The sequence below is a fragment of the Manacus vitellinus genome, unplaced genomic scaffold (genome assembly GCF_001715985.3).
Source record: "Manacus vitellinus isolate BGI_N305 unplaced genomic scaffold, ASM171598v3 scaffold_28_pilon, whole genome shotgun sequence".
NCBI lineage: Eukaryota > Metazoa > Chordata > Aves > Passeriformes > Pipridae > Manacus > Manacus vitellinus.
In genome coordinates, this window is record NW_021940122.1 from 10,462,860 (window position 1) to 10,489,918 (window position 27,059).

Sequence of the window (27,059 nt, forward strand, 5' to 3'; positions counted from 1 at the left end):
CCCTGAAACAAGTACTAATTCAAAGAGCAATGCTCTTCACTGAGAGAGAAAAGTGCATTTAATTTCCTGAAACATCCCATGAACACTTATAATGAAGTAGTGATCCATCTACTTTTCAAGATATGTCCTGATTAGTTTACAAGGTCTGGAAAAAATCATCCATATATACACATTCAAAGAATTTCTAGGTAGTGTGTATGTGACAATCCATGTGGTGTGGCAATGTCAATGTAGTATTTTGTCCAATTATGTGGTAAAATTACATTTACAAGAGGAGATAAGAATACCTGTTTAAAAGATACTGGTATACAAAACCATGTTAACTCCAATCATATCCCCTCAGCATATTGACCAAAGGCTTTTTTGATCTTCTCAATTTAAAAGTGAATACTTCAGTCAAGGTTTTGTTACTTGCTTTAATTTTAATTGCATTGTGTTCAAAATTATCAAAAACATTTTACAATCTAAAATGGCAATAAATTCCTTGCCCAGCTAAATTTAAAAGCCTAGATAGTGTTCAGTAGAGAAAATAGAAGCAAAATTTACTTCTTTACATAAAGCTTGGGATCCAACAAAAGAGTGTCTTGTTATTTCCACTAAGTCAAATCTCAATCATTTATGCAAGTATTTGCAAATTGGATTCTGATGTTAAGCTGAAGGGAAGTGACACACTGCAAGGAAAGAAAGGTCAGCAAAGACCTTTTTTGCACTATGCAAGGCCATTTTTTGGCAGTATTTAGAGATGTTTGACAAATGCAGACATATATAACTACCAGTGACCTGAACGGTAAAAAGAACTGGGAGTAAGTAACTGGTTTCAGCCATATAAGAAGTCTGTTGTGATAGTAGAATGTTAATAATTATGGAAGCACTACAGTATTAGGGAAATAATCAGGTTGATGGAACTGATGGAATCTGAACTACTGTACAGATACCTAATTATCTTCAGACTAGTGAACCTAGACATCATATTTCCCTGAAAGACTAGCATCATTGGGAGGCAAACAGTTCCATCCTGGTATTCTGCTTGTTTCAGTCACTTTGGAAGCTGTCACCAAACTGGTCCCCACCATCTGTCTCAGCTCCCAGCCACCACTTGAGAAGGGCTCATCTCCCAATATCAACTACTCAGTTTTTAATGTCTCAGAGAAGTGATCCTGGTTCCCAGTCTTCAAAGCAGAGAAACCATCCTCTCAGATCTTCCCAATATGCATCTTTAAGTAAGCAAAGACGCACAGGCTGGCCATCACCTGAGAAGTAATGAACAACTGTAAATAGAATCAATAATGAATGATTTTTTTAAATGACTCTTAATGAGAAAGAAAAAGTCAGATGTGTTGACCCCTTGAATGGACACTAGGGTGCAGATGAAAGAAAGCAAGAAGTAAGTCAGCACCGTGACCTTTCCTTTGTGGGAGGAGGAGCACTAGGATGCTTAGCCCACACTATCTTGCAATAGGCAGAGGCCTCCGGGCCCCAGAGAAGCAGCAGGTTGAAACAGGCTAGTGGCAGTGAGAATATCAGACCAAAACAGGCATGTTGGGTGGGCAGGATAGCGAGGCTGCTGAAGAGAAAAGAAACATCAAATAGCTGAGTAGAGGCTGAGGGAGATAGAGAATCACATACTCGTGTTCAAAAAGATTTCAGTGGAGCTCCAAGAGACAGAAAGACGGGTGGGTCACAGGGAGACGCAGAAGGGAACAAAAAGTACTTTTTATGAGAAGAGAGGTGTTTAGAAGGTGGGTGGAGAGTTGTAGTAACATATCCATTTCCCTCCCACCCATTTTCTTTAGGGCGTTTTTCTCAGAGCTTTTCCTCTCTCTTCTCCTCCCCACAGCAAACAGCCAAGCTGGGAAGAAGAGATTGTCTCTGAACTTAGCAGTGTGTCTGGGCATGGAAGACTGATAGCAAACAAGTAAACAGAGCTGACAACTGTGGTAACTGCGGGAGCAAAGCCTGCTCAGTGACAAGGATGAGCACTCCTCCTGAGGTAAGGAAATGGGTCTGTCTTGCAGTCTGCTGAGGTACCTTTGTCTCACACCTCTCTTTTCCTATCCCTATCACACCTACACTGCTTATTACCTTAGGGAACTTGGGGTAGTTGAGTTTTTGACAGTTTGTATCCAGAAAGGGCTTGTCCGGGTCTCGGGATTGACGATGTGGGATATGGTGCAATGATTTAGGGGTTCTTGCCCTTCCTGTTAGTCGTCCTAATGGCCATCCTGATACTGTTTTCCAAACTGTTTGAAGCACCGACCGATAAGTAGTAATAATAATAGGAGTAGTAGTAATAATAATAATGGCCTCTTTTATTGTATCTCCATTTTTTCAACACAAAATTATAAGAAAGTACTTACCCAGAAACATACAATTTCCCCCACCCCCAAATAATTGTGTATAAACATGGCATACTTTTTGGAATGTGAGAATGACATGATAAGGCTAATTGCTTCCCATATAGCGTGGTGTAATTTTCTGATTTGATGTCTTAACTTTTCTGATTTGATGTCTTATATAAATGGCTAATAAAGTCTTATTTTCATATTTACAGACAAATTGCACTGAAGTGAACTGTTAGGTCAGCATTGCTAAAATATAGGAAACATTCAAGGACAACAGAGATATGTAAAGTGTTCTATGTGACTAAATAATTCAAACTAAAAAATACCTATGTTTTGTAACAACGAGAGCTGTTCAGTGTGACTCTGGCTGTAATTCAAAAGATAACTTTATCTTGTCCGCATTTTTCTAGCTGAAGAATTTGCAGAAATTATTGTTTTGTATATTCATTTCCATATTTCTGTGTGATAAAGATCAGACAACAGTTATCATTTTAGTTATTGGCCATGGTTATGCTTTAAAATTTTAGTAGTCCAGAATATAATTCAGCAACCTTTCTGTTTCGTATTTCACATTAGCAGATACTCTATTTTGAACACAGCCTAAAATATTTCTCAAATGGCATTTAATGGGCTCAATTTATTGTGCTTACATGAATTGCTGACAAAAGATAAATTTAAGAAAATGAAGTTTTTGGTGAGTATGGAGGCATTAGTCTGAAAATATGTCATCCACATGAGTAATGTGATAAATGCAATTTGGGTAACAGCCAAAGTCAGTAATTCTTGAATAACCTACAGGCTGAAAAATAAAACCTCTAAATTATTTGGTAAATAGTTATGAAAAATAACTCCAATTCTCTCTGCCTTTGATCTCTTTCTTTTTATTTACTTTATTTTTGTGAAAGCTAGATGCTTCTTTTTCTGCAAAGCACTGAACTCTGTGAAAATGAAAGGTGAGGAAGAATTATGCAGAGGAACTTCAACCTCCCTTCAAAATTCAGGAATGACTCACGAACAGAAGGAAGGAGATGCTGCAGGAAAATCAAATTCTTTGGCTGATATAGGTGTATCAAACAGTTCTTGCTTTAGTGACTGTACCTGTTATGATTCTGCTAGTCTAAGTCATGCTCACGTTTGAATCAGATGGTTAATATAGTATCTTAATTCAAAATAATACATTTTATAATTGATGACAATTAGAAGTCTTCTTTTAGTGATTTTACAGGCATTTGTTCTCACTTAGCTACAGTGGAGCCATTTGAATTTGAACACTTGCACATTCTTAAAAGCATGAAAGAACTGAAACTGTACTGGAAATTGCATTCATCTGGAACTTTATGCAAATACTGATTATTTTTCTCACTCCTAAGTGAGACCTATAAGGAAAAGCTCTGTCAGAGTTTGAAGTCCTTTTCCCCAGGCTTGTTCAAACCATTCACTTGCATCCTTATATGGAGCATTCTGGATGAGGCAACCAAGCCTCAAAATACAGTGCTGCTGCTTCCTGCAAGCTATGTAGTATTCCTGTATCCTGTGCCCTGGAAGTTTTTATATCTCAGCTCTGGTTCCACCTAGTTCAATCCACATTCCCTTGCCCAAAAATCATTGACTTAGGAAGGGTTCTGTATTTCAGTACCTGTGAACCACTTAGTCCGTCGAGGCACAAAAGTGAAGTTTGTTCTAGATAAAGAGTCTGATAGGGATTTTGCCCAGGTCAGTATCTGTGTAGGAGTATTGAAAGAGTGGGCATTTGTCTGTCTAGATTTGTTTAAGCTGTTGTCATGAAAAAGATAGAAAGGACAACTAAGTATGATTGCCCTCCTCTTTTATCTCTGTTTATGTAGGTCCACATAAAATCTCTCAAATCCAGACCTAGTTACAGAGGCAAGATTAGAAAGACATTCCTTATGGAAGGGAAGTGTTTGAAGAAAATTTTTATCCTTATAGTTTGTATAGCGCAGACCATAATCCAGTTTCTAAGTGGAGGTACATAGCCACTTCCCCTGTCACTTCTTTTTGGTATGCTGTTATTTTGAGGCATATTGTTCTTAGCAAGACAGTTGTTTCACATTGGAGACTTGAGGGGGACAGTCCTGTTTTTCTTACAGATTTTTAAAATCTATTATTTGATGTATTGTGCATTTCAAAAGAAACATAATGTATAGGCTTGATATAGACCTACTCTTAACCAGAAGATCATAAGAAATTGCACTGACAGTCTTGAAACACCAATTTCTTCTTAGTGTCTCTACAGCCATGCCACTTATTACTCAAAAGAGAGAGACAGATGTCCTCTGATAACATCAAACCAAAGTATTGCAAAAGTATAAATATTTCATAGTAGGAACAAACCAGATTTTTAATGTGAAAAACAAGAAATCTATTGCAACAGAGAATTCAAAATAATTGTGAATGTGAATCATTCACTCCCTCCTAAATGGTGAAAGCTGGGGGCTTGCATGTTGAAGAATAGTTTTTCTTCTCAAAATTAGCTAAGCTAATTTTCTTTCACTCACATCCCTACCATACTGTTAAATTGTGATACTTACTCTCTTACTGTAGGAGTAAAACCTGAAGCGTTTTGCTACAGGGACTTATGAAAGGAATTTCGATGTCCTCCTTTATATTTCGTACAGTGCCAGTATGATCATGTCCTGTATCTAGCACCTTCTAATGCCAGGATTCACTTGTATGTACATGCTTTCCATTTAGTTATTCAGCATCCTGCCTAAAGAAGTCAGGATAATAGGATTTTAAAGGAGAAAAGCAGTTAGGCACTTAACCCTTGTTAGCAATTTCCAGGAGTCAAGTAAGCTTTTGAAAGGCTTCTGAATTAATTGAATAAAATGCATGTTTGAAAGATATGAAATAATGAGGTCTCTTTTCCTACTGGTTTTTGTGTTTTTTGTTCTGTTAATGTTTTTGTGCAGGAATTGTACATAGTATATTAGTCTGGATGATTAACAGCAGACTCATTCATTTCCTTAATGTTTCCTTCAGTGAAGGGGTATGTACTGCATGTAAGGGAGCAGCAAGGTCAGAAAAGGGATGGAAGTCTGGGACTTAAGAATCATGACAAAGAAAACAAGAAGTAAAGACTTGGTCAGCAAGGGGAGCTCTCCCCACCCAGGATGGAAATGCAGGGTATATGCAGGTCTGGTGACAGTAGGCAGGGTCAATCAAGAATGTAGATTGACAGGCAGGTCCAAGCTCAAACCTGCAGAATCAAGTCTATAGATTAAGATCAGGATCCAGATCACTGGGATGCATGTCCAGATGAAGACATGGCTGCCACTGCAGCATAGCTCAGATGGAGATCACGCATGAGAGCTGCAAAAAAAAGCTACCAAGTGAAAAATTTGACATGTCCACTGAGGCAGATTCTCACTTTTCCTCAAAGAGTTGCAAGGCTTGACAAGGTTTCTCAAATAGCTTTCTTTTATCAGAGAACCAGCCTTCAACAGGGTGCTAAGCTTGAGCCTGTGGGGACAACACCAGCCAGGCCCTGACACTGGCATGCAGGACTCTCCAAGTAACTCTTTGATCAGCTTTCACAGCTATAAGATTTACTCCTTGCTTGCTATATCCAGGGTTTTCCATTATCTTCTGGGGTTTTCCCCCTTCTGCCTCCTACCTCCCTTTTCTTAATGTTTATTCTTATTCAGTCATCCTACCTTTCATTTTATTCAGTTTTTTCCCTTTCCTTATATTACCAGTATGCATTCTCATGTCTGTTCTTTTGTAAAGTGCTTTTCTCCAGTCTTAGGTACATTAAAGTATGCAGGAGTGAACACACAGAGTAAATGTCATCTTATCTAACTATCCAGGTAGATGTTAGGTAATCATGTGCCTTCCTTTACAGTCAAGAGAGAAAAAGAAAGGTAACTCTGGAGGATGCTTCATCTCATCCTAAGACAGATATCCAAAATAGAAGGTGTACTCATAAGGTGCTTAGCCTTCTCTATTGACTAAAAAGACACACCTACATTATGAACACAACTAAATTTATGTGAGATAAAACATGTTTGTATATAAGATTTTCTCAGTGACTTACAGCTTACTGGAGGTTATAGAATAGAGCAAATCTTTTCTCTCACTTGAACCAGGCTAGAGGGCTTAGGATGCAGTACTTGTTTCTTGAGGAGAGATCTGGAATTAGTGCTCAGGTTGCCAGACTGTAACAGAATAAAGAACCATCAGTTCTAGACATCACATCATTAGCTTTAAATGGACTCGAAAAGGCTTTGATATCTTCAGGAGGTATATGCAAAGGGGTTCCACAAACCAGAGTGAACTATGGAGGGACAAGCCTCCTCATAGCAAGATGCATTTTCAATATATAATTAGTAGCTCAGTGCAACAGCTGTAGCTTGAAAAGACAGGGAAACAAAGAAAGGGAGAAAGCCCCTGGGAGTACAGACACTTAGATGAGTTGGATGACTATTGGTGTTCTGGCACTAATCCATGATTAATAGATGGAGTATATTATCAGTGCTAACTTTAATATAAATTTTTCTTTCTTCATTTTTTCTGTCTCTTCAGACCTGTGACGAGGAGCTGAGAACAGGTGCAAAGACAGAACGATGCCTTCAGGGGAAAAGCCTACTTCTGTGTACACTTATTCTCAGTACTGTCCTTGGCTTTACACTGCTTATCACCTACATCGTGATGACTTGTGCTCTAGGTATGATATCCTTTCCCTTTCTTCCTCATCCACCCCATTTGTAAGATCCCTTTCTCTCCAGTCTGCCTCCATTGTGTACTAAGCTTAGCATCAACGTTAAGAACCAGACTTTCAGAATCTCTGGGAACCATAACACCTTTTGTAAAAAAGTTACATTTTCCTACCTCTTCTTTGGGGAGAGATCCTCCACATCTGTCCTCCTCCTCTGCCTGCTATTCGATATGCCTGAGCCCAGTTTTCAGAGAGAGCATCATTATATTGCTTTGCATCTCATCAACATGTTCTGTCTGTAGTCACTTCCAGGAAAGTGAACAGAATCTGATATTTGGAGCTCCTCCTCCACCTTTCCATCTCTGGCTTAAGTCTAGTCCTGATTTTCTAGGATAGATCAGTGCAGTCACAGTGTAAAAGGAAAAGTCATAGTCTTTTGCTAATGGAGAAGCTGTGAGCATAGAGCAGAAATATTAATTTGCCTATCAAATTTGCTAAAGAACTATCTAGAGAATGGTTCATGGCAATATCTGAGCATATAGAATGCTCAATACTGAAGATGCATTTATATTGGTGGATGCAGACACTCCAAAATAAGCATTTTTGACCTTTTACCTAGCTTTTTTCTATTCATCTACCTGACATTTTTCTTTAGCTCTTGTTATGTGTTGGAGGCCATTCACTACATAGACCAAGAAAAAACTGTTAGTTTAGATCTTGTCTATTTCCACTCTACCAACCTTTTCCCATGTCAACTGTTGAAACCATAGTATGGGAAGTCTCACTTTAATTTACAGGTGGCTTGTTTCAGTAAATAATTGATCTCATCTGATGTCGATACAAGACACTGAACCAAAATGAGAACAAATACCCAGTGATTTGCAGCAGTTTAGATAAAGGGAGTCACAAATCAAAGTAAGATATTATAGAAAGTTTTTGTCCTCTTTTAAAAAATGTCATTGCTGAGGTATGTTTCCCGTACTTGAACAAACCATGTTTTAATCTTACGATCTTACTATTGCTGTGCTATGTCTTTCTTTTCCATCATGTGTTGACACTATCAGTTGCTTCTTGTTTATTGTTAGGCCAAATTTGGCTGGTTCAGAGAAAAGACACTGAGAAGGCAGAATAACCCTAACTGTGACTACCTAGGTAGTACAAAGAGAGAACACCACCTCTGGACTGATTACTTGCCCTTTATTTGAAGAATCTCCCTTATAAAGTGCAAAGACAATCCTCCTGGGAAGTAAAAGACAGAAGACATTTCACTCCATATTCAGCAAAAACTTACAAGGAATTTAACACTTTGCATGGAAAGGAGTTTGTACCAAAAATAAATCTTTTAGAGGAAATGTCCCACAGAGAATTGTTTGTTTGTTTGTTTGGTTTGGTTTTTTAGTTTTTTTGTTTCTGTTTTTGGTTTATTTGTTTGTTTGTTTGGAGTTGTTCTCACTCTCCACTGTTACTGCTCAGTTCTCTCCTATTTACTTTCTTCTCCAGGATCCTGTGATGTCAAGCCAGGTCTTGCTCTGTTGGAAAGACTCCTGAATTCTAGGAATGACACTGTAGAGCCCTGTGAGGATTTCTACAAATATGCCTGTGGCAACTGGAAAGGCAAACACTCAAGCAGAACCACAGAAGAATCACTAAATGTATTTGATGTGTTGTTGGAAGAAAATCTGTTGATCCTGAAAAGGCTTTTAGGTAGGGACAGATGATTGGTGTGTTACCTTCAGCAACTGCCTCAGTTAGAGCTGAGAGTACTAGTAACTGAGAGCACAATCATTTCTAACAGGGACTGAGTCCTATCTCTTCGTTCTTCTATCATTACAGGTACAGATTTATTTTTGAGCATATCATATTACAATAGCTGCATTTTAAACATTTTAATTACCCTTGCCAAGTGTAACAGATGAAAGTCAGATTTTAAAATTCTGACAACAACTCAAACTATTTTCTTGTTGTCTTGTAAAAGTAAGCACTTGTTGCTGTGCTTGCCTGAATGTGCACTCTAGTGATGTGGCCTGTCTCCATGTGGGACAGATATGGACTTAGATATGCACCATCTTCCTGCTGTGCTCCTGTTTCCATGCAAAGAATGTCACATATTTGGCCTCAGGAAGAGCTGTGGCACCAGAAAGCCCCTTGCTTTGAATCGCTGTGGAAAATGTGGATGTATTTATTGAAATGTTCTGAATCAAAGCGTAGTATTTTCTTACAACTGTTCTCTGCTTTAACACTGTACCAACTTCTTTTTTAAATCACTTTTTAAATTTTTAATCTTTTTTTTTTTTTCTCAGAGAGTCCACAGTTTGGGATAAGAGGCTCAGCCCAGGAGAAAGCAATGCAATTCTATCGTTCCTGCATGAATATCGAACAGATAGAATCTCAAGGAGCTCAGCCATTGAAGGACCTCCTAAATCAGGTGAATATTAGTGCTATTTCCTCTCCTTTCAGAAGATAATTCCTTCAAGAAGGAAAGTGTGCAGTTAGGATCATATGGTCCTACAGCATGTAATTTTTCTAGCATCTGGCCCTGAAATAAACTCATGGTTCACAACACAACTTCCAAGTGATAAATCTTCTAGCTTTAAATACAGTTTCAATATCTGATTTTCTGACATCAGAAAATCATCTGAATCTTTCCTCATAACCCTGTACATTACTTAAGGATGGTCAAAAACCAAAGACTACAAAGAGGGATCGTGTTTAATCTCAGCTTAGTTTCAATAGTATCTGACTTACAGGCCAGGGAACATCTTGCAAACAGCTAAAATTTTTGTGTCTAAAATCTGATGGCCATCCAGTGGTCCAGGCTTCAAAGGGAGCTTGTTTAAAGAATAAAATTTTTCTCTTTCCATTCTGGAAGACTCCTCTTAGTGCCATGGAGGGTTATACATCTTCCTGCCACCAAAAGAGCATTTATGTCTTATCTCCAAGGAGGGTGCAGAACTTTCCAGCAGAAAGAACTACAGGCCCACCTGTGAATCCGATTGCCAGGGAAGTGGGACCTGCGAGCCCTGATTCCTGGTTGTTCTGGTTGTTGGATGCCTTTAGAAAACGTCTTTCCTCTCTCCTGCTTATCTAGCTTATTTTTCCTGCACACCTTGCTCTGCTGATAATTATAATTCCTTTTCCATGTGTCATATTCAGTTCATTGCTTTGCTTGAGGGAAAGTGTCAGGTCATTTTAAAGCCATCAGAGCTCTTCACAAGTTCCCCTGTTGCTATTTGCGTTGTTGCTTCACAGTTGTCATAATGACTAAGCTCATAGGTGTGAAAAAAATTTTGTAAATATGGATCAAACAAGTTTTTCTCACCTGCAGCCTTGCTGTCTCCCTCCCTCTCTAGGTTGGTGGATGGAGTATCACAGATGTGGAGGAAACAAAAGATTTTAATGAAACTCTCCAGATTCTTATGGGCAGATACAACACCTTTCCCTTTTTCAGAGTCCACGTGGGACCTATTCCTTCTGACCCCAAAACCAATATTATTCAGGTGAGTGTGCTAAAGAAAGAGCACTACCAGGAAGCACTATGAGTAAAGAGTCAGACCAAGGCTTGGTCAAGTTAAGCCTATATTCTTCTCTGAGGAAAGTTTTCCTAAATTTCAGTAAAACTCTTGATTTTATCACGTAAATATGTTATAAAAAGAAATTTATTAACATTTCAAATTCCATAATACAAAAATTACCAAAGCCTGCAGAGCATATTCTCACATTTCCAGGGTTTCTGGAAATAGTGAGATGTTTTTCCTTTACTCCTTTTTGCAGATTGACCATCCTGAGTTTGAGTTGCCACCTGAGAGTGAATTCAAAGAAAAAAATTATCTTGAGGTAACATATCAGAGGCTGAAGCAAGGTAAAAATGGCTATTTGGTAAAGGGATCTCCTTGAATTGCCTCCTGGTTCAGAGTGGTCTATTTCCATGGGTTACGGTCAGTCACCTCTGAAAATGACTCCAGAAGGAATTCTTTACAGAACTCTACTTTTCCGAAAGGATAGTTTGTAAAATGTAACCCATTTTAGATGCCAGATTTAAAACTTCTTATATAGAAACAGAATGCTAAAATTGTAGTTTATATTTGCCAAGTAATATGAACATGGCCTTCCCTTTGCGTTTCACCTTGAATGAATGTTTTTAGAAAATCTCTTTGTCCAAAGTAAAGCTTTATAACAAAATCTGTGTATTGGGGGCAGAGGTAGCTAACATTTTTATAGTTATTTTAAAATGTTCAAACATAAGTTGGGGAAACAAGCTCTTTGACCCTGAGAGTTATTGTAACAAAATTAATTTGACATTTTTCTGAACTTCGTAAACACTGAGTTGTTTTCAGTTTCTCAGTCTGAGTCTTTCAGAAGAGTCCTCAAAGAAAACTAAACCTGTCTACCTGTCACAAGCATTCCTTTGATACCTCATAAAGATTGAAACTAGAAGCTGACATTTTCTCTCAATCAAAAATACTGGCTCATTATATCACTACATTTCTTTCCAGAGGTGGCAGGCCCGTACCTCTAAAATTATTCTAGTATTTAAAGTAATTGTAGTCTGTGACAAAAATAATCTTTGGGGATTTCAGTGTTCTTCACTGAGAAAGGAACTGCACCTGAGAAACTGTACTCCACATGTGAATGTTGCAGTGAGAAGACAGTTTTAGGGGCGGGTCTGCAGAAGTTTTGAAAGATTGAAGTTTATATGGTGAAGATGGATGGTTGGATGGTTGGATGGATGGATGGATGGATGAATGGGGTTATTAATTTTCAGTCATGTTCCTCCCACTGATCATACAGTCTGTATTGCAGGTTCTCCGTGTGTATCTTTCATATTTGAGGAAACTGGGGGTCCTACTTGGAGGGACACAGGATGGTCCCCCTGATTCCTTTTCCCCTACCTTGGCCTTCATCTCTAACCTCCAACAAGTTGTCACCCCACTGAAGAAAAGACAGGAGAGCGGGATGCTGTTCTTTCGCACCACCATTAGGGAGCTACAGGTATCTATGCCTTAGAACTTAAGTAACATGATTACATGTGACATTCAAATTGTGAAGATCCAGATCAAAAGACAAAGGAGATACTCTCTTTGGATGCCATTGTCTTGCAACTTAGACTTGGGGAGCCTGTTGAGCTTGAAATAACTTATAAACTTATGATCTTTAACTGACAGCAGTTGGATTTTTTCAGGCCCAAAATTCTCTCCCCTCTCCTGTGCTAATTTCCTTTTCTACTACGATCAATATACACATCATAAAAACAACTGGACTTGTTGAAAGTATCTCTTAACAGTATTAGAAAGATTATTCTATTTCCCTATTATTTCTTGTGAGTCAATTTAGATCCATACTTCAGTATGTAAGCTTTGTTTTACTTCCAGGAAAATGCACCTGCTATTGACTGGCTGTCATGTCTCCAGGCTGTCTTCCATCCCATGCCAATGAACCTCTCTCAGCCAATTGCAGTGCATGACATGGATTACTTAAGAGGCATGTCACAACTCATCGAAAAATGGCACAAGGGAAGGTAGGAGTAGTCCATATCTGTGGCTGTAGTTGTTCATGCCCCAAGAAATATTTACTTCAGATACCATGAATTAAATAAGTCTGTGTCAGAGGCTGCTGAATCCAGTAGTATAACAATTGCAAGGCTACTGTGGCTCTATATCCACAGATCTGGCCAATACTAAGGCTTAGCATATATTCCCAATAGGCTTGCATGCATGCACCATATATGAACACATATATAAAAATATATCATATATATATGTATGTGTGTCTGTGTATGTGCGAGTGTGATCAATAGAGATGGAACACAGCACCTTTGCTGTAGCACTAATATAAACATGAACAACTCAGACAGCCTGATCCTATTCCCCAGCTCCAGCTAATCAGGACTGGTCTATACTAGCGAAATACATATTTGCACACACAAAATACGGATCACTCCAGTAGCTGGTCTTAGATATTCAATCTGTCCAGAAGCTAACCCTAGATTCCCTGGTGTCCATAGCTGCTGGCACTTGTGTTTATTACCTGGATATGAGCCCCTAAGTCTTGCAGCCCTACTTTGGTTACAGTTACTCTGGTCTCTTCCTGTTAAAAACACATATATACAAACAGATCTCTCCAGTACCCGGTCCAAACCACTAGTATCTCCGATAGCCAACTCTCAGACTTCTCTTTCCAGCAACTAACTCGAACAAAAGTCCCTCCCACAGCCAACTCTTAGCCAACTCTCTCCAGTATTCAGATCCATCCCCAAACACAACAAATAGAATGTTAGTTAAGAATAGTATTTAATAAAATAGGGTGTATCCTAGTGACAATGTGCAGGGCTCAGTCAGATAGATACCCTGGCAAGCCACAAATTTACATTCAACCATTCTCTCTCACCACCTTTCCTCTCCATTTTCCCATGTATGTTCTCCCAATCCACCACGATCTTTCCATTTCCCTGCCTTTGGTCCTTCCCATAAACATGCCGTAATAAAGTCTCACAGAATCCCACAGACCTCTCAAAATATTCTTTAATAAGTTTCACCTAGTCCTGAAAATTATCTTTCTCTTACTTCCCATAAAGAATCCTGTGCCCCCACAGGCAATTACCCCTTGAGTCTCAATGATGTTCTGGGGAGTTTCTTTGGTTGACTCATGTCAAATCATCCTCCTTTGATAACCCCAGGTGTAGCCTATTCAGAGTGCTTTGTTGTCATTGTTCAGGTTCCTAGGGTTCCTCTGCCTCAAGGTACTCCTTTGACTCTTGCCTTACCTCTGTGTTTAGAGTGACTAGCCTTCAACCTTCTTCCTTTTTAAATGTCATTTTCCTACAGGGTCCTTCACATTTATATGATTGTTTGTTTGGTTGGGAATCTCTCCCCAGCCCTTGATAGTCGATTCCAAGATGTACGCCTGGACCTATATAAGATTCTTTATGGAAAAATGGGATCTAGAATGGTGAGTTAGTCTTTAATCACCTTCTTCAGCCTCCCTAGCAGCTGAAGGCCATAGATCATGTCTTCTGAAAGTTCTCTTGATGCCTTGTCTATATGGAGTTTCTTAGTTTTGGGGGGGGGGGGGAGAAATCTACTCTCACTAGGCCATTAATTTCTTTCTTTTTCTCAAGGAAATATGTGAGCAGACATGATACACGAAACTTTACAGAAGCTGAGTGCACTGTGTCATGGACTAGTGAACAAAATATAGATGATCACCTTTCTTCTATGTATTTTTCTCAACTAGCTTATGAATCTTCATCTTGAGTGAAAATAAGTGGAGTAAATCATAAGGAAATCAGTGTTTTAATTGATTAAATCTTTCTGAGATAGCTTAAATAGAACTACATTACTTATTCACTGCTGTTGTTTTTAGACAGCAATGTGTATGCTACTGATTGCACATCTACATATCTTTTTGCTGACTTCATATTTATTTGTCCTCACTCTCATGTGTCTATTTCTTTCTCTGTTCTTACAGATCCCAACTGAGCGCTGGAGGAAGTGCTTGACTGATACCAGCTCTTTCTTTGAGCCAGTTCTAGGGAAGATGATTGTGCAAGAAATTTTTCCTCAGCAGACCAAGAAACTTGTAGGTATTCATCATCTTACCCTCCAAGCAGAGTGCAGCTTCACCTTTCTTTTTTTGACATGCCAACTTATGACCACATCAAGGCAGCAAAATCATGTGTAGGTTTTATACCTTTTTACATATTCCTGTGCTTATGCACTTTCCCTCCTTTTTTGGGAGTGAGACATGTCAGAACAAGACATTGCTGTCATTGCTAGAATAACCAAAGCTAAATACCAGTTATTACCTTTGTCTCAACTGTTAGCAAAGTCGTATATGTGTGTCACCAATAGCTATGACAGCTCTAAAAATACATGCAATCTCAATGTGCTCTGTGGAATAACAGTTAAGTATTAACAGTATTCATCACCAATATAATATATTTCAATAAGATTTTCAGTAACAGAGCCATTAAGCAATCATATGACCAGTTGTAAAGAAACAAATCAATGCCAACACATTCTGAGTGTATCTACAGTAAAAGGAGCAGTTAGCATAGCCATAGTTTTTGTGAGAGGCAAGATGAAAAGGTGTGTGGGAGAAAATAGGATGCCAAATAACTTTAGCCTAAATCACTGTGGAAACTGAAATCTCTTTCATCACAAAAAGAGGAAATTTTCCCCAATTATTCTGTAGTTGAATTGCTGGAGCAGGGGAAGATGGTAGCTAAGCCTGAACAATGTTCTTCTGCAGCTGTGACCATTCTGTCTTTTCTCCATGGCAGGCTGAGCAGATGTTCTCTGAGATCCAAGATGCTCTCTATGACCGACTGGATGAGTTGGAATGGATGGATGAACAGACTCGCCAAAGCGCTAAAATCTCGGTGTGTGCAGAAGGCAGAAGTTACTGAGGCCTTCCTTTCCCTGAAGCCTTTGGAGAAGGAATGGAAGAGGCCTGCACCTTCACATATTCCTACCTGCTTCTACAGGCACACAATCTTAAATAGATGTTTTATACATACTAAACACTGAAAGTGGTTTTATAAGTGCCATCATGCATGTGCACAGACATTGATGTGTAGGCATAGAGAGGCTCAGTTTTTGTTTGTCCATGGATACTTTGAATTAATTGCATTGAGATACAATTCAGTTTTATACACCTAGAGAGGTTAAAAGCTATAAAGCTGAATGGCAGAAAACAATGATATAAAGAAAAAGAAGAGTAGAACAACATTAGGCCTCAGGTTGGAGAGTTAAGAAAGAGAAACAGAGTAGCTGTCATTTTGAAGGGCTGACACAGATCATGCTTACATTGTTTAGAAATAGCATTTAAAAGGACTTGCAGAATGTAAAGCCTCCTATTGATCATGTTTCTTTTTGTTCGTTTATTTGTTTATTATTATTTTAGGTTTCCAAACTACAGGTGGAGATTGGCTATCCAGCTCACACACTCCAGACTGCCAAAGTGAACCTGGAATACCAGAATGTGAGCTATATAATGTAAACATGCCTGTCTCGTTTTTGGCAGTTTACCAGTACCAACTGCTATCATGTCTGCTTATGAAAGAAGTTATGACCTCTGGAGCAATGCACATTTCCTACTGTTCATTTTGTGGGGATATATGGGCCCAGAGAACCTTTGTTCTATACTGTTGTCTATGCTGTCTCCTATTTAGAGTGGCTGGCCTGATAGAAGCAATTTTTGATCTGTTGGTATGTTCTGCTTGGCCTGCAGATAACATTCCTGTCCTATCTTAAACTGAAGGTCTTTAAAACTTGAAGAGAAAAAACCTACAAGTATCCCATTGGTTTCTCTTTTGATTAACCCTTTTTTGACCTGTGGAACTTTTCTTTTTCTTTTACTGTTCAATTCATTCCTTGCTTATGCCCTATGACAGTCACATTAGCTGTCTCTTCCCTCAGCTGGAGATAAATGAAGACACCTTTTTCCTCAATGTGGTGGCCTGCTTGAAGATCCTGAGGGAAAATTCCTACCTGAAAATCCTTCAGCATCACCCACAGAATAAGTAAGTCAGAAAGTGATCTGAAAAATGTAACAGAATTACACAACTGTGAACTAACTGAGGTTGGAAGTGACTTATGGAGATCACCCAGTCAAATTCTCCTGTCAAAGCAGGATTAGATAGAGCAGATCACTCAGGACCATGACCAATTGTATGTCTGTATCTCTCTTTTACTGTGGAAGGAGAGGGAGAGCAAGTGGGGAGCAGTGGGCAGAATTGGGCATAGTACTTCTAAATGTGGTTTCACCAGCTCTGAATGTTGCTGCACCCTCCTTTAAAAAGCCTTGAACTGGATAACCTATCCTGTGTTCAGCTTGAGCACATGCTGCCAAAATACCCCACCATTTTGGAGAGAGTCCCAGACTCTTGAAAACACCCCACTTTTTTTGCCCATGCTCTCTTGAGTAAGGGGGATAGCTGGTTCTCCTGGACCTCACAGCAAAGGAAATAGCAGAGCACTGTGATGATGTGAATGCTGGCAGGACACAGGATGCTTCAGAAGGCAGGCAGCATTGTCAAGTGTGCTTAGGGCCTTACACTTCCTGAAGAGTATTCTGTGCAGGACTTCACAGGTAGTTGATAAGAAAATTGTGAGGGAGAATCCCTTCATGTGTAAGAAAATTAAGCTATTAGCTCTGACCATCTGTAAACAAGTGAAGGTTTATTTTGAACACCTGGAATTAGATGTGAATTTCATCATTTGCTGGAGGAAAGGAACAAAATTTGAGATAAGAAGTTAGTACATTCTCTAATTTCTTTCTTTCTTTTTTTTTTTTTTTTTACTTCTAGGTGGCATGTGTATCCCTGGAGTGTGCATTCATACTACTCGATAAGGCACCACATGGTGGTCTTTCCTGCTGGAATGTTTCGCAGCCCTTTTTTCCACATAGAGTTTCCCAGGTACAGAGGGGCTGCAAAGGTGGAAGCTGAATGTAGTCCCTGGGCTGCACCATTCTTCCAGGAAGTATCTTAATGAGTTAATGAGTCTGTCTTTAACTTCTTTTTATTATTGCATCCCAGAAAGACACAGTAAAAGGGGAAAACCAGCTTTTTCTGAAGCCAGATGAATACTGTCTTATGACTTCTGAAAGAGAGTGATCATTGACTCTGCTGGAGCAAAATCAGAATCTAGGTGATCTAGTGTATTACTAGATCTAGGATATTACTGGAATCTAGTGTATTACTTCAGAGCAAAGAGTTAGAAGTCTCATGTAGGTAAACTGTAAAGTAGACATTTCACCTGTGCCTCTCATTTTCAAGATTCCAAGAATTCCTAAAATTCAAGCCATAGAAACCTAACCCAGAGAAAACAGGAGCCTCACAGAGCAAATTCTTGTCAGAACTCTTTTCCAAATGTATCCAGTTCTCCTTCTTTTTTTTTTCCTTCTAGAAACCTTTTCTAGAAAAGGTCTAGAAGAATTAAGCAAATAGATTTTTAATTCTGAGTCTTTCCCTGCAACAAGAACACTTCTGTAGACCATACCACTCTGGTTGGGTTCTTTCTTCATATAGAATGGATCTCTTAAGCAATATTTTTTCTCATATTAAAAGCACTTAAAGCAGTTGACCGTAAACATATCAACCAATGTCCTTTTTTGCTGATAATGGATAGATACTTCTCTTAATACCATAGCAGTGAAAGATAAGCTTACGCTGTGGCGAAAGTCTGAAGTTTGAAAGAAACACGTCTCAGTTAAAAGTAATTATTTTCTCCATGGTAATGTTCTAGTTCTTGCAGTATTTAACGAATTCATTATAGTATTAAGAAAAGGGGATCTCAAAAGAATAATAGAAAAGAAATACTTTTTCTGGTGCTGTGGGCTGCACTTACCATATTCTTACTCTCAGCTTCTTATTCCTTTTGTATTCAGTGTTAGTAAAATACATTTTTCTCACTGTCACCTTATTAAATAGACTGATAAGACAAACTTGATCAGCTTTTGGTGAATTGGCACAATAGCATTTTCTCAGATGATGCTCCAGAGTTTAAACTTTACTGGCAAGAGCCAATTCACATGACTGTGAGGATAAACTTTAAAACAAGAGGTCATAAAAGCAGTACAATTGTTATAGTATCATAGAATGGTTTGGGTTGGAAGGACCTTGAAGGTCAGCTAGTTCCAACCCACCTGCCATGGGCAGGGACACCTTCCAGTAAACCAGGTTGCTCAGAACCCCATTCAGACTGGCTGTGAACACTTCCAGGGGTGGGACATCCACAGCTTCTCTGGGCAACAATTATAAGTTATCAGCTTCTGAAAGAGCAATTCTAAGAGAAGATGAACTGTTCTTGTCACTTCCTACTGAGTTCCCAGTGATGTAGTGCAATAATTTCATGCATCAGCCGTGCTAATCAGTGCATGGGAAGAAAGAATGAGCCCATAATTTCATATAATGGAAATACAATTTGAGTGTACTCTTCCTTGTGTGACTACTTGTAAATTCATGGCATAGAAGCATAGAAATTCCATTTAGAAAAAACTACTGGAGGTCTCTAGTACAATCTCTTGCTAGTAGCAAGATTGCCAATGCAAGACCAAGGAAATTGAAGTCAAACCTTCATGTTTTTAATTTGCCTTGCCAATTTATGTATCATTTCTCACTAGACAACTGTTACAAGATTGCTTCTCCAAACATCCTACTTTTATGTGGTTACCATTACAGTTGTTGTTTGTGGTGAAAATCAGGGGTAAATAAGGACATATTTCAACAACAATACATGTCATTACAGTTCATAAAAGCAGAACCTCATTCACAGATTCTTCATTGTTTTGATGGCTCATTAGCTACAAATACTTTAAAATAATCCCATAGTATAACTTTAAGCATTTGTAGGATAATTTACACTGGTATTTGCATTTTTACATATCTGAGCAACAATAAATAGGAAGTGCTTGTGTGCTCTCAGAGTAGAATACTCCTGTTGAGCCCACGGTTGTGCTCAGTGGCTATAAGGAATGCTCATCTGCCCTCTTTTTCTTTCCAAAAGCGCTCTTTTCATCTTTATTTTTCAGTGCTGTGAACTTTGGAGCCATCGGGGTCTTCATGGCACATGAAATTCTCCACTCGTTCTATGGTTATGGTGGGTACTGGCTTTTTATTTACTCTTCTAGGTCCCACTGGTACTTTCCCTTAGGCCATATGAAATCCTAGTCACTATTTTAATGTATACATATATCATTAAGGTAGATGAAGTTAAGTAAACCCCATTCCAGCCCAAACTGACTACTAAGAAGAACCAGGGATTAATGTTAAGAACACAGACAAATGCCATAAATAGCGTTACTTTCTAGGATTTTTTTTCCCACAGTGTTGCCTGAGGGCTGTCCTACATGCAACAGGAGTGCACTACAAAAATCTATAGACTGCTTGGTTGAACAGTATGAAAGCTACAGCTTTAATGTCAGTGGCACTTTTACACTGTTGGAGAATACAGCTGACACCGGAGGGCTCACCATTGCTTACCAGGTATTGTAGTTTACTTCTCTAATCTCATAGTCTCACCACACAACTCAACTGCCATGTCAGAGGATTGCTCTGCTGTACCCCTCTCCTGTATGCTGCTTCAGTTCCATATTTCTTGCACACTTGTGCCAGTGAACTATGAGCCCTTCATGCCCTCTGTTATTCCAGAGGATCCTCAAGAAGCTTTGCTTGTAACCTCACTACTTCCATGTAAGACAACTTCTCCCCTTCACCATCTTTACTTCCCCATTTATGTTATGCATACAAAAGCATGCTATTATTTATGTGTATGTTATACTTGAGGAAGTAAGCTGAGACATGAAACAGAATTCTGTGTTGTGGTAAAATGACTCCATAAAGATATTTTCAGCAATATTTTAATCTAGAGAGAGTTTTTTATTTCCTCATGCAGTGCTTCAGCAGTTTAATTACTGGGAGTGCTGTGAGATCCATAGGTCTAAGATGGTACTTTTACATTCTTGCACGAAGAATGATAGGAGGTAAAAAGTCTTTTAATTTACACTCAAATATTTGTGAATTGTTTTGAACATAATTTTCATTCTTACGTTGTCCAGTTACCACATCTTCTCTTATGACAGTATGTGTGGGAGTATCTGATATGGGAAGGAATTATGTTGTTATTCTTCCACAGTAGAATTATTAGGGGCATGGCCAGCAGCAGAGAGCCTCAGAGTGAGGTGAATGATACAATCTTGCTAATTTATTAAATATGTATTAGATTGATAGATTTCATTGGCATAAGACATGAGCTTGGGTTACTGTCTGAAGGAGTATTTATTATTACCCATTTTCTCTCTCCACAGGCCTATAAGAACTGGCAGAAAAAGCACAAAGAAGAGAAGGATTTACCTAAGATTGGACTTTCACATGATCAACTTTTCTACCTCAGTTTTGCTCATGTAATGAGTTCTAAGCTAGTCATGTGTCTTTCTCACTCTCCATTATTAGTTTGTCTTTCTTGATATTCAGTTTCTGTTCCCTCTCTTCACAGAACTGGGAATGACCGATAAATCTGTGACATTCAGAATATTATTTAGAAACTAAAATTCACAGATATGGGCCCTGTTACAGATCTCAAAGCTAACAAAAGTCCTGTCTGCAGATAGAACTTTTACAAAGATCTGAAATCTACCAAAATTAACTCATAGCAGACAAGCTGTGTCAGGGAAAGCATTGCCAGCTTCTGAGTAGTTTTTTTGCTGTTGAGTGAAATCTTACTGCAAAAGTCCATCCCTTCCTCCATTTGCCTTTCTGTCTTGCTGAATAACTAGATGTCTTATCATTTTGAGTGACTACTAGTGAAAAAAAGAGTCTCAAATGTTATTTAGAGATAAAGAACTAGAAGGACATGCACACATAGTTAGATATTTCTGTGGGAACCTGCTTTAAGGATTTCTACAAAGTTGTGCAATTGTGCATAGCTGTGCTGTTGAGTTCCTTGTGATAGATCATTGGATTTCTGTGCTTAGAAAAGTCACGTCCTTGTAAGTCACTGTAATTGTGCAAAGGGAAAAGTTTTGTGCATATGTTGAGATTAGGTGAGAGCAGTGTGTAGAAAAGGAGATTATTTGGTCTAGGTGGCAAGATTTGCATTTCAGAAGTTGTCTGGCAGCTACTGCATCATTTGTCAATGAAAAAAGACTGAAATAACAAGAAGGAAGACTTGGATTGCCGGTTTAACACTAGTAAAGTCACATAATCCTCCCCCGAGTCTCTCAGGTAGTAATGAGATTTTGTGTAAGTGCTCTCCTGTCTTGAGGAGCACTCATTGATTTCACTTAAGAAGCTGAAACTAGACACTGAGACAATATCTTTACCATTACTTTAGATGGAGTCCAAGGTTGAATGATCCTAGCCAAGGTGGCCTAAATTCCCTGTGTTCTGGACTATACAGTACAGAAAAAGAACAGATGGCTTGTCAGATAGAGAAATTGGGACAGAGAAGTATAAGGAAAGGAAAAACAGTCATAAGAAAGATTTGAACATTGTTGGCAGCCATGTATGCATGTTGCCTTGTTTACTCTAGCACCCCCAGACGGGTAGAGAGGTGTGAGGAGCCTTAAATCTTGATGACATGAGGACTTTCACCTAAACTGACTTCTCTATTTTACTTCCTTTCAGGCAATGTGTGGACACCAGGAACCAGAAAAGCTACAGTTTTCCCTGAACACAGATCCGCATAGTCCCTTGCCACTTCGTGTCTGTGGGCCTGTCAGCAATAGCCAGGACTTCTCCAAGCTCTTCCGCTGTCCCAGTGGATCCCCAATGAACCCAGACAACAAATGCCGCATCTGGTAATCTGCATGGGAAAGGAGGAAGAGAGATATGACCCCAGGGACAGGAAGGCCTGACCGTGAAAGTATGACTATCTTCGCAGGGCCCCTGGGGTGACATGGGTGACCTTCCTTTACCTTCCTTTTCTTGTTATCCTCTCTGTAGAAGTTGATGGTAAGGAAATTTTTAAACTGAGTTTGTAAGTGAAGAAGATCTCCTCCAAGGCTCTCAGAACTCTGTCCCAGATGTAACTCTGGAGTGTAACAAGTCCCAAGGTAGCAAGGTGACAACCCAGTCTCTAGCAGACAGCAACTTCTGAGGAGCTATAAACAGAAAGACTGCTGCATTACTAGTCCTTCTATTCAGTCTATCCCAGCAGCTTCCCAGTCATGTTTAATGGACAGGTCAATAAGCTGGAGCTCTAAGACTTGTTCATGAATGAATGACTCCTAGGAAAATGCTATGGGTTACTATGCAAGCCACACATGTACTTTATAAGAGAGGGAAGAATCCTCTTCTCTTCTTTTACTAATAAATTGAGACAGGTACTAGGAAAGACTCAGTGACTACAGTTTCCAGGCTGAAAGATGTTACTTAAGGTTACTGAAGGCCTTCTCTGTTCTGTTTTTGTAATAATGAAGGTTATTGAAGGCTTTCTCTGTTCCATTTTTGTAATAATGAAGGTACTGAAGGCCTTCTCTGTTCTGTTTTTGTTTAATCATAAAAACTTAAAAGAGAAAAAAGGGGAAAGACTAAAGCATCCCCATTAGTGAAAAAGGGATTGGGAGCTGAGAACAGATTCTCTTTCTTCTTTCTTTTTCAACAAGACTTTCTTTTTTAGTCTCTAGGGTTAAAGATATGGTTGAGGGTGGAGTATGGGACAGTCACGGGGATTTCTAGAAGTCTCTGAAGATTGATTAATTAGAAATCCAAGAATTTCTCTGGATCCTGAACCTGGTTCTCTCATTCCTGGAAGTTCTCTCATCCCTACATTTGTAAATATTTACCATCTAAACAGACAAGTAGAGCTGCTGCAGGATTTTACTTTCTACTTAAAATTGGATTTTAGGTGTTAATTTAATTTGAAGGAAAAACAGACTAAGAAGCAATATGTTTTGGGGTAGCAGGAGAAGTGCTTAAAATACATTCTCAAGATCAACTTAATAATTACATCCATTTCAGGTTCTCATAATTAGAAAATTTATACCAATATTCTAAAATTTACCAAAGTCAATAAGAATAAAAAATACTCCTACCTTTTGCATACTCTTCAAACTGTTCTTGATTATGGGAGCATCTTTATTTTACCTGTTATATTGGCGGTATGGGGATTGTTTGTGGAATAGGTGGAAACATCCCTCATCAATGTAAGCCTTGTAAAAATAACTGTGTTAATACTTTCTAAGTACTGACCAATGCGGCAAAATATTTTCCAAGAACAGACTGTTTAGATATTTTGTTTTCATTACTTAACTAAAATATTAATAAAGAAATTACTTTGATTGCAAACTCTTTATGATCAGGCCTGTTTCTTTGTGCTGTATTTGCACTGTTCCCAACAGAATTGTCATTCTTAGCTGAACTTCCAAGTCATAGATAATAATACTTCAAAATTATTTATTTACTCATCATAAAAAATAACAAAATTGGACCTGTGCTTGTTGTTACCATTTAAACAGTGTATAGTCCTCCTTCACTCATTGTTTTCTCCTAGCAGCATGTCCAGACTGTCTTTTTTTTTAGATGTTAATATCAGTTAACATTGCACAACACATTGTGTGTAATACAGATGTCATTTCAGTGTTCTGAGACTAGTTGATTTCTTAGTTTATACTGTTTAGAAAAACAAAAGCCATTGACAGTCTGCATTGTGAGGAATCTAAACTTTTCTTGTATCTATCTTGTTAAGTGTATATGGGCTACCGTTCCCTGGAATATGCATTTTTCTCTTGTTCTTACAATATATGATGAATTTATGAATATTCTACTTAAAAGACAGAGTCACCCTGAAGTTGAATCAATTCTTATTAGAAACTATGATGTTTTTACACGAAGAATGTATGGGAAGTGCAAGAAGGGAGGTCTGACTTAGAAAAAATTACATGAGTCTTGGATTGAGAATTTATTGTGTTTCTCAAGGAGAAAGAAAAACACTTTCAATACATGCAGAAGGTCTCTGCCTTGGTCTTCAGTGTTCCCTGGGATGTGGTTGATGAAGAGAAGCCGTATTGTCCAGGAGGTGACCATGAAACACAGGTAGATGCTCAAATTGTTATCATCCATGATCACAGGAATTATTTCATGCTCTACGTCATGCATAAAAAAAAGAACACAACGCTGCCAATCTTCAGGGAAAGAGCCAGATCCAACAGCAGGTCCTTCACCGCTGCGTTGCTCAGTGTCTCTGAGTCCTCAGGCTGCACCATATCGATCACCTCCATTCCTTCCCCTGTTGAGGAAGCCACAAAAGTTTCCTCCATTTCCTCCCAACCTGTGACTGGGGTGAAAAGGAGACAACATAAGCTTTCTTCTTCTTCACTTCTTTCATACTTTTCATCTTTTCATACTTCTTTCATCCTTTATACCTCTGCTTCCCTCCCCTACTTTTCTTGCCCTGCTTTCTAAACTTTCAAATCCATCTCACCCTTACTATATGTCCATTTTCTCCTTCATCCTAAACAGATTTGCATTATACCCCATTCCATCTCTGCTTCTGTTGTCCTTTTCTTGTTTCTGTGATTCTGTTTTTGAAATCTTTTATTTTAGAAGTTGCTTTGTCCTTACTCTCCTTCCTTTGCATCTTCTTCCTTTCCTTTTTTCCTGTACTTTTATATTATAAGTCATCTCAGATACATTTACCTTCTTTTATCTTTTCAGGACCATGATTGTAGTAATAGGCTGTAGTGGCTCTTGACAGCCCCAGCTGGAGCCTCTACCTGAATCCCATGGGTTCAGGGGCTTTATTTAAGCTAGGGCCTGGGTCTCAGACCTGTATTTGTGGCCTGTTGCAAGTATACCTATCTCCACCTCCATCTCCATCACAGCTGTGCCTGACTGGACCTTGTTATTCTGGATCTTGACCTACAAATTGTCTTCCTGTTTTGACCTTGAATATAGCTTAACACTATGGACTTGCCTGCAGTAATGGACTGTGTCTGACCCTGATTTCTTTCATTTCTTTCTTGCTCCCCAGGAGCGGCCTGGACCTTTCCTTTTGGATCTCTGTAGGGTTTGAGGGGGACCAGCTGAGATGGGAGGCTGCAGTCAGGGCCATGGGTGATCTAAGAGGCCTTAATATCCATGAACCAGCCTGAACTTGTGCCTCTCCCACATCCTCTGCCCTGTAAGTGTAGGGCTGGGCAGTCACTGGACTGTGTCTGATCCTGGTCACCATCACTACATTTGACCCTGACACTGATTGGTATTTCTTCTTGAACTTGGACTTGTTTCAACATCATGGACTTCCCTGGTGACCTCTTGTCTGGTCCTGACTGCCATACCCAGGCCTGTCCTGCTCAGGCCCTTGCTCTCTCATTCTGTTGCTGGCTCCCTATTCCTTAGGGACCATCTGACCCCCACTTCTCCTTGACATATATGTTCTTGTTCCCCCTCTGATTTTCTCCTTACAAAACCAAGCTTCTGTGTCCACACCCTATCTCATTTCCTGTCTTAGTTGGTCTCCAAGCCCCTTCTTTCTCATCCTCCCACTTCAACCCTTCCTCTCACCTGCTGATGGACTGTTTCCCTCTTGCTGTCCATTCTTGGCAGTGTGAATCATGATCTGGCTTTTCACTGGTGTGAAGGCATTAGAAAAGACTGAGCAGTAAGTAACTGGGAACAAACCCATAAGATAGATGGTAAATCCCAGAAAAACAATCAGGGTTTGATTATCCCCCATTCTGTTTTCCTGTCCAGCACAAGACACTTCTGCTCCTTGCTGCTTTTCAGCTAACAGAGTCTGGACTTAACTACCACCACAGTCTTGGTTGGGGCACATTGTGACATCATAGCACTCATCTGACATACAAAGATGTCATATGCAGTTAGGCAAAAACTTTGCGTCATATGTAGCTAACAACACTCTGAAGTAAGCAAATAGTGTGAACATTATTGGGAATAAAAAAAAAAAGGTGTATCTCATCTCAAAGTTTAAAAGAGAATGATGGAGACAGGATTATAACAATAGGATACCACCTGATATCAAAAGATAACACTTCATCTTGAACATATCTGTAACTAACAACTGTCTGAAACTGAACAAAAAATGTGCCAGTGGAGCGGACAATATAATGAATTTCCCACTTCAGTGTTTAACCACTTATTACTAATTTGTGCTACTTGACTCACACAGCCTCAATGAATAGAAATAAAATTTCAAGAAACTACAGTAGAATGACAAGCATGTGTTTTTAAATATCCTCTAGATGGTGATCTAACAACATCAATGAAGAAACAGCTTATTTTACAAAGCACCTATTCTCCATGGATTATTAGCCCTTACCATTCATTCTGCCAGACCAAACTGCCCACTCTGACTCTCTGTCCAGACTACATTTTAGGACTCTGATGGTGACTTTCCACCATGTAGCCTGGAAGATAATTTTCTAGCTATTTTCAAACTCGCATTTAACCCTAACTATCATTTGCTGCAGCAAATATCTTCCACATTTCCTGAATTTACGTACAACTTTATATTACTCTCCTTTGGCTTTCCCTTTTCCTTTGTTTTTTGGTGGGTTGTTTGGGTTTTTTTTTTTTGTTTGGT

The 27,059-nt window shown here is 39.0% G+C and overlaps 2 protein-coding genes across 2 annotated transcripts; one reads left to right on the forward strand and one right to left on the reverse strand.

Moving 5' to 3' along the window:
- Positions 1 to 1,563: 1,563 nt before the first annotated feature.
- KEL (Kell metallo-endopeptidase (Kell blood group)) lies at positions 1,564 to 22,659 on the forward strand. Its single transcript, XM_018074569.2, has 19 exons — positions 1,564 to 1,739; positions 1,838 to 1,990; positions 6,885 to 7,026; positions 8,518 to 8,721; positions 9,318 to 9,442; positions 10,368 to 10,514; positions 10,789 to 10,851; positions 11,818 to 12,006; positions 12,387 to 12,532; positions 13,839 to 13,962; positions 14,482 to 14,592; positions 15,296 to 15,394; positions 15,919 to 15,996; positions 16,434 to 16,537; positions 17,324 to 17,434; positions 19,549 to 19,616; positions 19,845 to 20,002; positions 20,824 to 20,919; positions 22,142 to 22,659. Exons 2-19 carry the CDS (start codon positions 1,973 to 1,975, stop codon positions 22,316 to 22,318), a joined length of 2,160 nt encoding a protein of 719 aa, XP_017930058.1. The 5' UTR covers positions 1,564 to 1,739; positions 1,838 to 1,972; the 3' UTR covers positions 22,319 to 22,659.
- A 1,775-nt stretch (positions 22,660 to 24,434) lies between these two features.
- On the reverse strand, positions 24,435 to 26,292 carry LOC103764357 (LLLL and CFNLAS motif-containing protein 1-like). The gene is made up of 2 exons (XM_008931295.3): positions 26,021 to 26,292; positions 24,435 to 24,791 (listed from the first exon to the last, which is right to left on the reverse strand). The coding sequence occupies exons 1-2, from the start codon at positions 26,190 to 26,192 to the stop codon at positions 24,601 to 24,603; spliced, it is 363 nt and encodes a 120-aa protein (XP_008929543.2). The 5' UTR covers positions 26,193 to 26,292; the 3' UTR covers positions 24,435 to 24,600.
- Between the last annotated feature and the right edge of the window lie 767 nt (positions 26,293 to 27,059).

Bases quoted from the DNA above. Each gene is read 5' to 3' on its own strand.
- KEL (XM_018074569.2), top strand. The intron at 10,852-11,817 runs GTAACATATCAG...TCTGTATTGCAG, and splicing joins AAGAAAAAAATTATCTTGAG to GTTCTCCGTGTGTATCTTTC. The intron at 19,617-19,844 runs GTGGGTACTGGC...TTTTTCCCACAG, and splicing joins CCACTCGTTCTATGGTTATG to TGTTGCCTGAGGGCTGTCCT.
- LOC103764357 (XM_008931295.3), bottom strand. From the start codon at position 26,192: ATGGGGGATAATCAAACCCTGATTGTTTTTCTGGGATTTACCATCTAT. The intron at 24,792-26,020 runs GTGAGAGGAAGG...TTTTCACCCCAG, and splicing joins GGGAAACAGTCCATCAGCAG to TCACAGGTTGGGAGGAAATG.